Below are 15846 nucleotides of genomic sequence, written 5' to 3'. Positions count from 1 at the left end.
ATTTGTGCGTGGAGATTCGTTTCGGGATTCGGGACGAGCCGGGATCCCGATAAGGAAATTTTGAAGTTGCCGGGACGGTTTCGGACCAGGATTTTTTTTCTAGATAACAACACTACATACATGTATGTTGAAGTGAAAACTTACTGTATTAACACCACATGATTTGTCTTCTGTACACATTTTCCCATGTTCTGCCATCCCGACGACATTGTCGTTGAAAGGAATTCCTCTACAATAAATAAATGTTTAAAATAAAACTTTTAATATTTCCTTGTTATATATTTGTAACTTGCACACTCTTTGCATCCTTTTATTACTCCATTTTTAGGAAAATAATAAATTTTGTAATATTAACCAAAATATTTTTAAAACATCTAATTTTAATATCATAAATCATGGTCTCCTTTTATCAATATTTTTTTCACATACTTGCTGGATTCATGTGAATTAAAAAACCAAACATCTATCTAAACAGCTATAGTCAAATAAGTAAAGACAATAGAGTAAGAAAAAAAAATTAAACAATTCATAAATTGTGGTTTGGCACAGTGGGGTCTTTTTTTTTCAGTCAGAGGCCAAGAAAGGGAGGGGAGAAAAATTCACCAAAATTTGGGTTCATCAAAAATGATTTAAATTTGTTGCATGACCATATTACATCATATGCAAGGGATTTTACAAGATGTTTAATTCTCAAATTTGCAATATTTATGATGTCCTTTTTCATACATCTACACACAAACAAATAACATCACTTTTCTTTATTTACTGCACCAATAAGTAACTAACTGAAAGTTAGAATGGAATTGCCAAATTGAAGAATTAGGCTACTTACGTTAATAGCTGAGCATTATCATTATGGATCCTAGGTGAATAATGCTCAGATCTCCAGGCCTGGAATTTGAACAGGTTAGATGTGGCATCGGCAGTAAGATCTATCTGTTTACTTGTCCATACTTCTACGTTAACTAGAGCTATCCTGATGTTCAGTGCTCGATACAGCTGCAGTCAAGAAATAAGAATAATAATCTGATTTTTACATACCTCGTTGTGGGTGTAAAGTTTTACCTATAAAGCTTGTTTGCCCCGTTAAGAGCTTTACTACTCTCATGACATTGGAAAGACATCTCTAAGCATTAGCATTAAATTCTGACTTTTCCTAAATAAAGCATCCAATCTTCTATTCCTGGAGAATATTCTAGATACCTGATTTGTTACCCTGATGTATTTGTTTTTTATTGATATATATATATATATATATATATATGTGTGTGTAAAGTTATACATGTACAACAGCTTTTGGCAACTCTTTTTTATTTTTTTATTTAAATATTGTAAAGAAATGGTAGGCGTAGCTTAAATCAAGGTTTCCCAGAGCTATCTACCCTTTGGAAAAATTGGTGATGCCGAAAAAGTGTCTCTGCCGGGAATCGAACCCGGGCCCCCAGCTTTGAACGCCAGTGCCTTAACCACTAGACCACAGAGACGGGTTAGTGGCTAGGCCGAACCCAATCCGATTGACCGTCAGATAGACAGATTTTCGACACTATACCAATTATAATTTCCTTTGTCGGGTGAAGGTGGGTTTAGAACAATGACAAGCCGCCATGCCTCAGCTGGATCAAAGCTATTGCTTCGATGCAGTACATGTATATATCTCTAAAATATCAGATATCTATCGAAACAAATAGATCTACCGTTACATAAACATAATGAAATTGTGAATATTCACCATATCCATGGCATTTGCGAGTTCCTTGCTTCTGTCTTGCACAGCCCCAATACTTCCACGAAAACGATACTACAAAGGAAAAGAATATGGAAAGAGAACAATATAATAATTTGAGAATTAATTCTTACTAATAAAATATGCAGTTGTCAATTAAACTTCCCATACTCAACAGTGCAACTATGGTTTTATTAAAAACACTTTTTTTATGGCTTATCTTTAGTTTTGGTAAATCCTTTGAAAGTACTTGTCACTATTTCAAGCAAAGAAAGATGAATGTGTATACCCTAAAATAGTCATGATGTAAAGAATAAAAAACTTAAATATGTTCTATTGGATATATTTTGTGATCTAAACAAATATTCATCTTGATATCTGCATATTTTGGTCTCCCTTTTTATATATAAAACTACTTCTCAAGCATGGCATCAGTTAAAATTTTCAGGATATCATCATTGTCTGTAGCATTTTAATATCCAATTACTAAATTTTTGAAGTGCTCAAAGGGCTATTTTTAAAGAATAATTTAAACATTGTCGAGAGAAGGCCCTTAATCAGAAACAATGCCAAAATTTAAATTGCAATGGCCATGGGTCGGAATGTTAGATATTCCAATTATTAATCACATCATGAAAGTTGTCAGCACTGACTAAATTGCTGGTGCTGACAATGTCAGTGAAATCCTTGGTTTTGATTGGCTGTGAGGCACTTGCTTTTGACTGTTACTATGGTAACTGTCGGAGAAAGCCAACTTGTCAGTGCTGACAACTTTCATGAATCGCTCCCAGATCCAATGAAATATTTGATAAGTCCATTAGTTGAATGCTTCCTGTTTTTTCATTACCAAATCAATTCAGACAGGCTTTGAAAAATTTCATCAGAGTTCAGAAAAAGCTATATTTTAGCACAGAAAAAGTTATATTTTACGACATAAGTGGAAATCTTCTTTGGCTGAGGAGATTCTTGACAGGAATATTATTAGGAGACAGTTTTCAAAACATGAGGTTGCTGCTGCCATTGCCATATTTCTGAGATATTTCTGAAATAATGTATTTCTGAAATACAGCTCTTTTGAGACTTTAACAGCCCAAAGAAGATTTGTGTTATATTTAATAACATTTCACGCTCACCTCAGCATCGTCATTTATGATGGCCAATTCTACATATTTCGTCTCGGACAGGATGTCCCTGCGGTGGCGCTCTTTACTTGATATATCGGGCAGTTCTCCAACAGATTCATACTTTGCATCCATCACTGTCAAAAAACATGATAGTATACATTGATAAGTGTACCTTTGATGGATGAATATATTTCAAATTTCTAGGTCATACTGTACCAGGAAAAACTAGAAATATCACTGAAATTGATAACTACCCCAGCCCTATCACAACAATGCTGTTACCATGGCAACACAGTCACATTTGAAAAATTATTCTTGAACAGCCTCACTCAAGACCAATGTGTGCCAAGTATTTTGTGCATTGGTGGAAAGTGAGGAAGTAGTTCGCTCCACAAGACTTTTCTGCCTTATTGACATAATATGTTGTTACCGTAGCGACATAGTACCCAAGATTTTGTTTAATGTCCCTTGAATGTCTTAACTCCAAGATCAACGTGTTTGCAAAGCCTCATGACCATAGGAAAAAAATTGATTAAGGAATTCGATCTGCAAGTTTGTTGTGGACCGACCAACTGATTGATCGCATGCTCACTGCTACGCTGATTCTTGAATACCCCTTTCAAACTTCATGTTTTGGACAACTTCAAGAATATATGGAGTCAAAGAGCAATTTACACCTCAAATCATCCAGATAAGTTGTTGTTAAAGAGCAACCATCAAGTGCCAATGTCATGATCTGTTCAATATAAAGTGGGGTTTGACACAAGGAGTGATAAGAGAAAACAGCTCCTATCAGAAGGGAATAAATTATATGTTGTCATACACACACCATTGTTTAGAAATTCATCTCTGTAAAATCATAACTTATGTTAGGAATGATCAGGATTTCTAGGGGGAGGGGTGTTTAGGAATGATCAGGATTTTTAAGGGGGTAATTTATGACTTGCAGTCACATGCTACCACTGAAATATACTAACATTTCTCAATTTTGAAAGGAATGATGCTTTGACAGGAATACCCTTTCAAACTTCATGTTGCACGGTAAAAGAGTATTATAAAGTCCAAGAGAAATTCACATCCAAAATTATCCACATTTATAAGATGTTATTAAAGAGCACCCATCAAGTGTTAATCGCTTCAAAGCAAAGTGTGATTTGATATGAGGAGACATAAGAAAAATCAGGTCATACACAAACCATTACTTAGAAAGTCATCTATGTAAAATTATTTTTTATGATGGGAATGAATGGGACTTAGGGGGGGGGGTAATTTACATGACATGCAAACACTGAATTATAAAAACATTTCTAAATTTCCAAAGTAATGACAGGAAATTAAAGAACAGTCAGTGTCTACACAGTTCATTATAATACAGAACAATAAACATGTAGAAGCAATCAATCTTTTCAGTTTCATCTAAAACCGTTTCCCTGATGGAGGCCACCCAGTTGAAACATGCACCAAGAATGTTTATGAGTGGGACTACATGAGTGGCATTCCTAAACCTAGTACATGTAAACATGACCTTATTCCGATGGTCTGTGAATGAGCTTGAATAAATCTAATTTGGAACTGAACTTCAGCAACGATTTCTTCCTGGCCGAATCACTTCAAGGGGCTATCAAACCAAGGGGGTGTTTCATGAGGCATCTTGTCAGTGATTTTCACTGACTAATTTGTTCCAAGCCAATCAGATGCAAGGATTTCAGTAGTTTATAACAGTAATCTATGAAAATCACTGCCTATTTTCCATGAGATGCTCCCCTGTGCCTTGTCTAACAAAGATTTATGATTGATTCCAATCAACCACTGATCATTATTTAAATGTATGTAATTGCAGATCACATGCAATTTAAGTTTGGTTTTATCGCAACTCTTTGTAAAACTCAGGCCTGTTACATAGGAATGACAACTATTGTAATTTTGCCACTATTGTAACTTCTATGAGTTGAATTGAATATAAATGAATTATATATCCATTGAAACCTTGATTGTGATTGGCTACTGAGCCCCGTTACCATGGTAGCCGCAATGATGGCAAAGTTACCATAGCTGTATGAAACTGGATCCCTTGCCCGGTATTCTGAAGTCAGGTTTAACTTAGACCATGGTCTAACTCTGTGCTAATATTATGGGAAGCCAAAAGTGGCAAAATTTCTATTAAGTTGTATGTTTCTTATATTTACTGTACTCTTTCCTGATTCTTCAATGGTAAAGACAATAATCTGAAAGCCAATTGAGCTGAAATATTATATCTCTACAGTTAGTGATTTATGTAACAATTGGCTATCCATACTTAAACCACAACTTTAAACCTGAGTTTAAGTTAAACCCGACTTCAGAATACGGGCCCTTGTCTCAGACCGCAGGTTCTTGAGGTGGGTCTGAGAAAGAACTTAGATAAATCTAATTTAGATTCAGCAACATTCATGTAATAAGCCAGATGGGTACATGGCATGATGTATGACCTCATGTGATGAGTGGCGTTTAGGAGGGAGATCTTTGATAAATCTAATTTATATATTTGCTCAATCAACATTCTGTGTCTGTCTGGTTAAATTAAAGGTTATATGTATTTCATTTAGTCAGGTGCGACTGCGATCACATCACAAGGATTTTGGAACCGTGTTTCGTTAGTTCCTACAGGGAGGCTTGCAATAGACTGGAACATTCATATCAAAAGCTGTAACAGGTTTGTCAAAAATCGGATCACAAACAGATCGTACAATGTGTGTTGGGCGTTAATGTAAGCAATTCCACCTATTTTCGTATTATTGGTTTACATTCATATGGTCTAAAAGCAGTTGGTCTTCTTCTTAGATAGACCAAGTCTAACGCCACATGGGCTGGACTCATTTGGTCTGCTATTTTGTGTTATTGCCATTTGGACTACTCTGCACTTGGTATTTTACCCACCTAAATGTTGTCCAAATGCCTCGATGGTCCATTTTTTTCCCTCTACTAACTACTTTTGCACTCTGTCTAATGAAAATGTAATTCTTAAACAGTCCATCAGACTACCATACAGACTAAATATTATTCATAAAGTTACCAGGGGAGCGTTTCATCAACATATTCATCCGACAAGTTGTCAGATCTGACAACTTCCCTTGATTTTGATTGGCTGAGTACCACTCTAGTTATGGTAACTGTCGGATAAAACTAGACTTGTCGGATAAAATGTCTGACAAGTCAATAAAACACTCCCATATAGACAAAATGGGCTAAATAGAAATTAAGACCAATCAGCAATTCACTGTTCTTACAAATCAATGACAGAACTGTTGAGGAAGAACTCTCAGATAAACAACGAAGCCCTGACTCTAGCAAGGTTGTAACCTCAGCCGATTTCTCACATTTTCCTGCCTGTGATGTCACCATTGTAAAGTGAGATATCTATTACAAGGCAAAATATCTATTGTAGTGTTGTGTAATTATCTGTATGAAATAAACTGAAAAAAAAACTTACGGGGGGGGGGGGGAAGGGCAGGATTACTCCCCAGAGAGTAGAGATGATGTCTTTTCTACTAGGTGATATTGCCACAAATATGGCATAGAGTTGCAATGAACAGTCAGTATGAAACAGACTAATAAGAAACTTCCATGTCGGGGGGGGGGCTGGAGTGGAATACCCCCCCTCCGGAAGTGGAGATGAGGTCTCTTCCACTAGGTGAAATACCATATCTATTGCATGGTGTTGCAATGGATAGTCTGTATGAAACAAACTTAACAAAATGCTTCAATGAGGGGAGGGGTACTAGAATATTCCCCAGGGAGTGGAATGATGTTATTTCTACTGGATGATATCAATGTAGTCCTAATTCAATTCGTGGTCTTGCAATGAATAGCCAGTCTGGAAAAAAACTGTCAACGTTTTACATTGTGACAAGGGGGCTTGAAAGCTCCCCAGGAAGTGGAGATTATGAATGTATCGTGTGCGGGGGAAATCCAGGATTCTATAATGGTGTAACCTGTAAGAGACATCATTTTGCTAATCCTCCAAAATACAAATAAAGACGCTGAGAGCATTTCACAAAGCATTATGCCAGGGATTTTGACAGACAAAAGTTATAAGCTGATTGAGAATGAATCAGTCAGTGAAATTCATTGACGTAAACCCTAATATGAATTATTACTCTTATTTTACCTAATTTCTCTCCCCTGCTGATTACATCTTTTTGATGATAAACGACGTGTTGCCTTGGCGACCCCTCCAATGGCGCTACAGCCAAAGCTTCTCCATCAACATGGACCAGACCACTGCAAATACAGAAAGAGACAAAACAATTGGTTAAGTTGAAATATATTTCCTCAAACTGTGTCATGAAAATTGGGCATGGTGGCTCAGTGGTACAGCACCTGCCCCATTAACAGGAGGTCATGGGTTCAATCCCTGGCCGAGTCATACCAAAGACTTTAAACCATCTAGCCAGGCACTTCTCATGTTAGACTGAAAAGGAGTCATATGAAAATCAGGGCCCAGTGGAAGACCAGCTAATCAAGCTAAAGTGGCTACTCAGAGTAAATATGAAATATCATTAAAGGGGAAGTTCACCCTGAAGAAAGCTTTGTTGTAAAAATAGCAGAAAAAATAGTATAAAATATTGGTGAAAGTTTGAGGAAAATCTGTTAAGGAGAAAGAAACTTATTAGAGTTCAAAATTTTGGATTTGTGACATCATAAACGAGCAGCTGCCCCATGTGTTATGTAATATAAAATGTATGAATTTCAAATTTTGTATGGTTCCTGATGATTTTAATAATTTTGTTTTCTTTTCATGATCGGGTGTGAAATGATTTGTCTATTGATATACAAAAGTTCCAGTGAAAACCATTTTCAATTTTCTGAGAAAATGACATTTCATTGATTTTTTACCATTTGCTATGTAGGAATACTGCTCGCATATGACGTCACAAATCAAATAATTGAAATTCTAATAACTGTTTAATTATTTGGTGAATTTTTCTCAAACCTTCGGCAATATATTTTATTATTTTTTCTGCAATTTTTACAATAAACCTTTTTGTCAGGGTGAACTTCCCCTTTAAGGCCTATATTTAATGCTAGTAATAATAGATGACCCTCAAGTACAGTACTGACCCTTAACTAAAGCTTTCCTTTAACATCATGAAAAGTTGATTCATGAATCACATTCCACACCTGACACATACATCCACAGAAGATATGAATACCCAAGGACCTATTCCAAATTAACTTTTTATATACCTATATTCGCTATAAATCTTATTACATTCAGCTTACATGCATTACCAAATTCTATTGGCATCATCCTTGGAGTTACATTACACTCGCACAAGAGCTTTCCATGTGATCAATTTTGTCATTCTCAGGCTTTTACAGTCATCTTTCTGGAGTAACTCAGTGTCTATCCGAATGAATCATTTATTAATTTTTAATGAATATATTTCTTAATTCTTTTCATTCTTCACATCTGTTTCACATGTTTTTCAAGATTAGTAATAAGTTCTGCTTTGATTTGATTGATTGGAAGCAAATTTGTTAGTGAAATAATTGAAAGATGATTCATGAATACCCATCCCCCACCCTGAAATGTAAGCTTATATCTAGATTAGATGTGTATATTTAAGGGTCCATTTTTCATATTACCTTTTACATGTACATTCAGAATGCCCATGACAAAGTTTGTTCGCAATTTTTTTTTTTCAGTAGTCTTATAAAAAGAACTTCTAATAACCATTGTAAAAGAATAAAGTGTCAAACTCAACAATTAAATATGAAAATGAGAAAAAATAGCCTTTTAAATTTTCAAAGAAAAATGGCACAAATCAAGAAAAGCAGGTATGTTTAGGGTGTACATTCACTTGCTTTTATGTTGTCTTCTTTTTTGCCATTTTGATCTGGGACCTGTTGCATAAAAATTACTATTATGGTAATTTTGCCAACCAATGATAACTACCATGGTAACGTTGATCAATAGCCAATCAAAATCAAGGATTCCAGACAGGTTAGTTAACAGTGGATGGCAAAGTTACTATAATAGTAACTTTTATGCAAAGGGCAAATGTTTTTAAAACTCTTAAGCCTCATGATTGAAGACATGATAAATATGGTTTAAACTTGCCTAGAGTGTAAAATCTACACGAAACTCTCATGCACGTGGATGTATACATGCCATTGTGATATGAAGAACCATAATTTCTGTGGTGACACATGCAAATAATCGAGAGCCCCCCCCCCCCCCTCCTCTCATTAAGCTGGGAGTTGAATTTACAATTTGATGCTTACATTATGGTCATTTATCTTCAATTGCCACAGATGGATATATCATCATATCCCACCATGGTTAATAATAATAATAAGGAAATACAATGTGCTCTTGTTCAAAATTCTTAGGGGAAATTCATTTTCTTCTGCATTAACTTTGCACAATCTTAAATGAAAAGTATCTGATTTTTAAAAGCTGAGCTGGCTTGATGCCGAGTAAGACCATCATCACATTTTACGTTAGAAACAAACAAATGTTATGAAAGTGACATGGCAACACTCATCTTCAATTTGCAATTCATTTAAGGCCAATAGTGCACTCATCTTTGATTTGTGCAATAATGGCTTTAACTCTTGGAATATCTCTTTTATCCCATTCTGAGCTCTATATAAAAATATTAAATCATACCCTTTGATATGTACTGTTTTCTAAAATGGAAATTTATGAATGAACTGGTTATATCAAATTCAATAATACTCTTAACTGTGCTTCTTCTATAAGTGCAATTAAATTCAATATTACTCTTGTTGATTTGTGCTTCTCCTAGGTCGCCTAGGATCATCATCTTTGTCCCTGTCTACAATAAAACTTGAAGAGGCTCATATTTCATTTCCTGATCATATTTTAAACCATCATTAAACTTAATATTTCAACCATAAGGGAAATACGATATCTGTAACGTTTGTTTTGTTTGGTAGACTACACCAATAATTATCAAGTGAGGATTTCAAAAGTATACAGTTACAGTCTGCTGTTAATTTTTCACCTGACACTTTACAATCAATAAACTAAATTCAAGATTATATTTCTCTAATTGACCTGTGGTTTCTTGCATTACAAAAAATTCCACATCCTGGTTCTTATGCTAGTATCTACTGTTAATTCCAGTGCTTCCTTCAAAGCAAAACCTGTGAGCAAGACTTGAAAATCATATTAATATCTAACAAAATGATGAACCCAACTGCGGGGGGGGGGGATGATAAGGATTAATCGCTGAAACTATGAGATACTAGTAAAACTACATTGTTTAAAGTAAATAGAGTTTTTGATCACTTGGAAATTGTAAATGGTAATAAACACGTTTTGTGAGGTACACTTGTGATTGAAGCGAATTAATGCCTTCAAAATAAGGGTGCAATTTGCGTGTGTTTATTATCAAAAATACTATATTGATAACATTAATAATATAAACTTTTATATAGCGCTTAATACATTGTTTCTAATTGCTGCATATTATTACCCTATCTTCGGCATGGCTAACCTGATTAGGTGCTGAAACATTCAAGGAATTCCTTCCTATTATGGGTACCATTTCCTACACCTGGGTGAAAAGTGACAAATATAACTTTGACACTTTGCTAAAGAATGCGAGTGTCATGGTGGGAGTTGAAACCCAAACCTTGTAGTTCAAAGTCTGGAGACTTAGCCACTGAGCCACAGCACCTCTACATCTCTAAATGATGATTGGTTATCAGGTTCTTACCTTAAACCATTGCATGTGCTTATTGCAACTGAAGATGAATTGCCATCTCTCACTTCACCGTGGTAATAGCAATGATGCTGTGAAAAATTAGAAAATACAGTAAAATATCATTAAAAAAAATTAGATTATTGTACAGTAAGAATAATTTAAAGTACTTAATAGATAAATATGTCAACATTGTATACTTATGTATTTTTTTTAAACCACAGTCAAGCCTGTGTCAGCAGTCAGTGCTCCACAGTAACCACCTGCCTATAGTGACCCCTAAACCTGATTCAGAGTGATTCATTTTATATATCGTCGCATGCACCACGAACCGTCCTCTCTGCGCACTTCGATGCGAAAGTTAGTTTGGTAGAAAACGAATTTAAAGAAAAGCTTTTTTAAATCCATCAATAAGTGCATCTATAAGGAGAGCAAATTATTTACTGGTGTTGTCACAATGCGACTGTAAGTCTATTTAGTGTTAACCCCTAGTAACCATTCAGCTTGTATAATAAAAGGAATTTGGGTGGTTGACTCTTGTCATAGTCCCAGAGTCAATCAACTGTATCTTTAAGTAAGTGATCAAACCCGCTGGGGTGTAAGGATTAGAATTTTACAAATTTGACTTCTTGACAATCTTAGGTCATGAGCATTGGGTCATTTAACTTGATATATTTAGTTAAGTTCAATGGGTCTCTAAAATTCTATAGATGTTTGTTTTTATGTATGAGAGGAAAAGATTGTTGAGAATGTTTGAGATGGGAGTTTTGAATAGGTGAAATTAAAGCTTGGATAGTTAAGTAGTTTTAATTGGATATGTTCAGCGTGGAAGAGTAAAGCAGAGGAATATTGAGAATGTTAATGACTTTGTCTTTGTGAGAGTCATGATGGAGTGGTGTTTGAGTAAAAGCAAATCAGAAATCGTTTGATTCTCGGGAGAGGAAGACCCTTCCACATTTGGTCTTAACTCGGAGTGTGAGGGTGTGGTTCTCGTAGGCCATTACTTTGGGTGTATGTTGCAGGCTGTGTAGTGCAGGCACAGCGGAGTCTTAATCCCCATCGTTGGCAGGCTGGATCCAGGCAGCACAGGCCAGGTAAAGCCACCACATCTGCCCTCATCTCACCAGGCACGACTGTTCCAAAGAACTGTAAGTTCACTATTTTATTGGTATAATTAATTATTGTAATTAAAAGCAAAACTTAGTGTTTTCAAAGAAAACAGAAATTCAGTAATTATTTTGCTTATGATTAATGTTGGAGTATTGAACACTAAAGTGCAAAGAATATTAAATGCTTTGTATTGTATAGTAAATCATATTTCATAAATGAAAACTTTGTGAAACCAACTAAACATGAAGTAATGATATAAAGATGAAGTAATTAAATGTTACTAAATGAGACATTTTTTTTATTATGGAAGAATTGTTGGTTTATACGCTCAATGACAATGACGATTCCCATATATTTTAAACTGATAGTTATGTGATATATGGCTTGTGAACTGAACAAGAGTAATAGCCAGGATCAGTTTATTGATGTTGTATATGATATAGTTGATGTAAATATTCATTGAACTGAGAAGTATACTTCTAGGAGAAGAGAGATTTCCTTTTGCTATTTAGGGATAAAAGATACCGTAGTTTGTTTTTACATTATTTTCCGTAAGTAGTTCAGTGAATTCAAGCTAGTATATCGTAACTGACTTGTGAACATTTATAGTGTTATTACTGGACCTTGTCTATTAGGAGATGGTTATTTATTTACTCTCTTTAGGGACGAGCTGGGCTCGTACTTCATCCTCGAACTCAGAGTTCGTGACTAGTGATTCATCGTAGCAATCTTCGTACTGTGGCTCTCAGCCCTCATCATTTCGTCCGCGAATCTGGACTGGCTTTTCGTCGAGAGTTCGCTCGCTTTACTTCGCGTCGTCGAAGCCACCGCAGCTCGCTCTTAGTCTTAGACGACTATATTCATCGGACCAACGATAGTCATTGACGATGTCGAAGGGGTCCTTATTCTGAACTATATAAATTATAACCAGATTAGATATACTACGGTCCAGTGTAGGTATTCATCCAAGTATAAACCCTCTTTTGATGAAACTTAATTGGTGGAATTAATAACCAAAAATATTGTCATGTTTGGATGCCAAATTATTAGGCCTTGATTAAATATAAATAAATCACTCTCATTAGATACATATTGCAACATATTCAGTATAGGTTAATTCATGCTGATGTTAACTGCTAAATACAGTTTGATGTTATGTTGATATGCATGTGATTCATGATTTAATTCTGATTATTCAATTTCTTTAACTATATGTACATTTATAGAGCTGGTCGCTCTGAATTAAATTTATGTTACATATAGATATTGAATGATTGTGTGATTATTGCAAGTGGTAACTACTTTCGTTTCAAACAGAACCAAATCTATTACCAGACTGGGAATTTCAGTCCCAAGATCTGACAGGTGTCTCTGTTCGATAGTTCAGGTTCCACAGTTCCATCCTGTATCTTTATATTTTTTTGAAGTGAATTATTTACGCTACAGTGGGCACCATAACAGAGCGGACAGTTTGTGGTGAAATCGCAAGGCCTGATAGCACACTGTATCTATTTCACGAACCGTCCTCTCTGTTACGATGCCCACTGTGGCGTAAATAATTCACTTCAAGAAAATATAAAGATACGGGATGAAACTTTGGAACCTGAACTTTTGAACGAAGACACCGGTAAATAATTTGCTCTCCTGGTAGGTGCACTTATTGCTGGTTTTAAAAAAGCTTTTCTTTAAATGTGTTTTCTGCAAAACTAACTTTCGCATCGAAGTGCGCAGAGAGGACGGTTCGTGGTGCATGCGACAATATGTGACCTGCCACCCAAAAACCAATAATAATTCCACCAAAATGAATATTGCAATTTCTATTAAGCTTGAAAATTCACTTCCTAAGCTTCAAAATGATATATATGTTAAAATTGACCAAAAATAACCATTAAAAATACTTGATTGAATGCAGAGGAAATTCAGCAAGAGCTTAAAAAATAAGGAGAAAACAAGAATTGAATTTTGGGGTTCACTCAAGCATGAGATGTGCATACTCTGTAATCTCAGTGAAACTTCCAAGCAGTCCGAAAATAGCAGTGTAAAGAAACTCTTGTATCTTTTTTTTTTATTCAACTTCATGACTTAAAATTTTAAAGTATGAAGAAGAAAAATTGCTCTTTCAGATAAACTATTTCTTTATTATTTTTGGTTCTTGGAGACTAAATTACTATTTTGGCTTTTTACAGAGAACCTATAACTGCCACGTGTTAATAAAGCAAAGTTATATTTTTCCTTCTTTTATATAGGGAGTCATTTTGGACAGGTTTCACTGTATGTATCCCGGGGGGCCACTACCATTCACGAGTAGATACCATGCGCGACCATGGGGTCTCGAAAAGCACCCTAAACACGTAATTTTCATATTCTGAAAATGCACCCCTTAACAAGTATTGGCGTGTGAAACCCTACCCTTAACAAGTATTGGAAACAAAACGATACTCTTGGCAAATATTCCCTGAAATGAACCCCTAAGCAAGTACAGGAATGTTTTATTGTTACGGGTCCTTCGGTCGTCGGCTTTACCTTATTTGGTTTAGTACGACCCCATCTTCTACACCTCACGCAAATCGGAATCTGAACACGAAGTGTGTGGGCAAAAAGGACATCCTTTATAAAACATTTTAATTTTGTTTTATCATCCCCGCAAATTCGACCCTAAACACGTAATTTCCTAGCGAAATAGATACCCTTTTTTCATTATTTTTGTGTTTTTGACACCCTTATCACGTTACGTACATAACATGCCCTATCGTGAAAAAGACATCCTTTTTACGTGTTTTTTTGGTCGCGCATGGTATCCACTCGTCAATGTAAGTGGGCCCCCCCGGGGAATGTATCATCTTGGCTGTCCTATCAAGTTGCCCAAGATCAATTCAATTCCTGTTGAATAGGAGCAATCAACCATGGTATCACGACATGATGGTTATTACTTTGTTGAATATTGAATTTGCAACACTTTTGAGCAATCATGATTGAGTATATTTAAATTGTATATCAAATTCACTGCAATTGTAAACTTTCTGTTATTCAGCATCTGAATGTTATACATGTAATTACTATTACAGTAAATAAAGAAAAAGAAAAAATATATTCCACAGTGATGTCTATCTGTTTTTCTGGAGGATTTTGGATATCATTACACTGGCTTTAGATCGACATCTATGTAGCTTAGTGTATTCAAGAATTAAGCCTACCAATTAAATATGAATTTCCAATTAAATCATGTATCCACTTATACAATCAACTGATCAAAATAGAATTGATACAACACAGTGCCATCAGTTAGGGCATTCTACAACATTTTATTATAGGATTTAATCACTATCAATTTAGAATTTACATTTTATCTAAGTTTCATTTCATGCATTCTCACTTTTCTGAGAGAGAAATGTCACAAAAGTCTCCTCATCAAAATCCATTTAGAAATATTCAAAATAATCATTTCCTGCATTATTATAATTATTATTAGTAGTAGTAATGTTATCATTATCATCATCATCATCATCACTTTCTTGGGCACAATGAACATAACATCAAAAAACAAATAAAACAATAGGAAGAGTCACATGGATGCCGGGAAAGCAAAAAGATTAACTGAATAACTATAACTCGAAGGTCTTCCTTTCCAATCCATGTGACTTCACACAAACAACATAATAGTGAATGAGAAAAAACACACATCACTTCAAATTCACGCTCTTGTTGTTAATTTCATTTCAAATAAAATTTATCCCAAACATTTCCAACAATTTTTTGTTGAATTCACATGCTTGTTAAGTTAATCATTTTACTTTCAACATATTACACTCTTCATTTACAAGTCAAATTCATTTCGGAAAATGATATCCAATAAAGCCTTCTTGCACTCACATGTTTATGAGGTAATTTGGTGACCACGTGCCCACCTTCCATAACAACAGTCTCCACATACCGCTTCGGAAATAGTTTCCTGTAAAAAAGAAAAAAAAAAATTTTTAAATTGAAACAATGTTCAAGTCGGGATCATCATGCTTGTATCACATATATCATATGACTTCCTGATTGCTGATAAGCATGCAATACAATAAGAATTCTATTGCCATGTCTCATTAATGTCGATTAGACTATAACTAAAACTGGGTAATAAGTTCCCCCCCCCCCCCTCACCCTCCCCTTCCCTCCTACTCCCATCATT

The 15846-nt window shown here is 35.2% G+C and overlaps 1 protein-coding gene across 4 annotated transcripts in view; it reads right to left on the bottom strand.

The window, feature by feature from the left end:
• The window catches only part of LOC121424843 (zinc metalloproteinase-disintegrin-like EoMP06), a 40869-nt gene extending 25254 nt beyond the window's left edge, over window positions 1-15615 (bottom strand). For all 4 annotated transcript variants that reach the window (XM_041620646.1, XM_041620647.1, XM_041620649.1 and 1 more), the window contains exons 1-7: window positions 15543-15615; window positions 10578-10654; window positions 6995-7107; window positions 2857-2981; window positions 1730-1798; window positions 833-999; window positions 145-229 (exon numbers count right to left, since the gene is read on the bottom strand). In XM_041620646.1, coding sequence (XP_041476580.1) covers window positions 145-229; window positions 833-999; window positions 1730-1798; window positions 2857-2981; window positions 6995-7107; window positions 10578-10654; window positions 15543-15584 — 678 coding nt within the window. In that variant the 5' untranslated portion in view covers window positions 15585-15615. The remainder of the gene's footprint in view (window positions 1-144; window positions 230-832; window positions 1000-1729; window positions 1799-2856; window positions 2982-6994; window positions 7108-10577; window positions 10655-15542) is intronic.
• Between the last annotated feature and the right edge of the window lie 231 nt (window positions 15616-15846).

The sequence above is a fragment of the Lytechinus variegatus genome, chromosome 12 (assembly GCF_018143015.1).
Source record: "Lytechinus variegatus isolate NC3 chromosome 12, Lvar_3.0, whole genome shotgun sequence".
NCBI lineage: Eukaryota > Metazoa > Echinodermata > Echinoidea > Temnopleuroida > Toxopneustidae > Lytechinus > Lytechinus variegatus.
The sequence above is the reverse complement of the archived record's forward strand: the minus strand, read 5'-3'. Positions and strand labels throughout refer to the sequence as shown.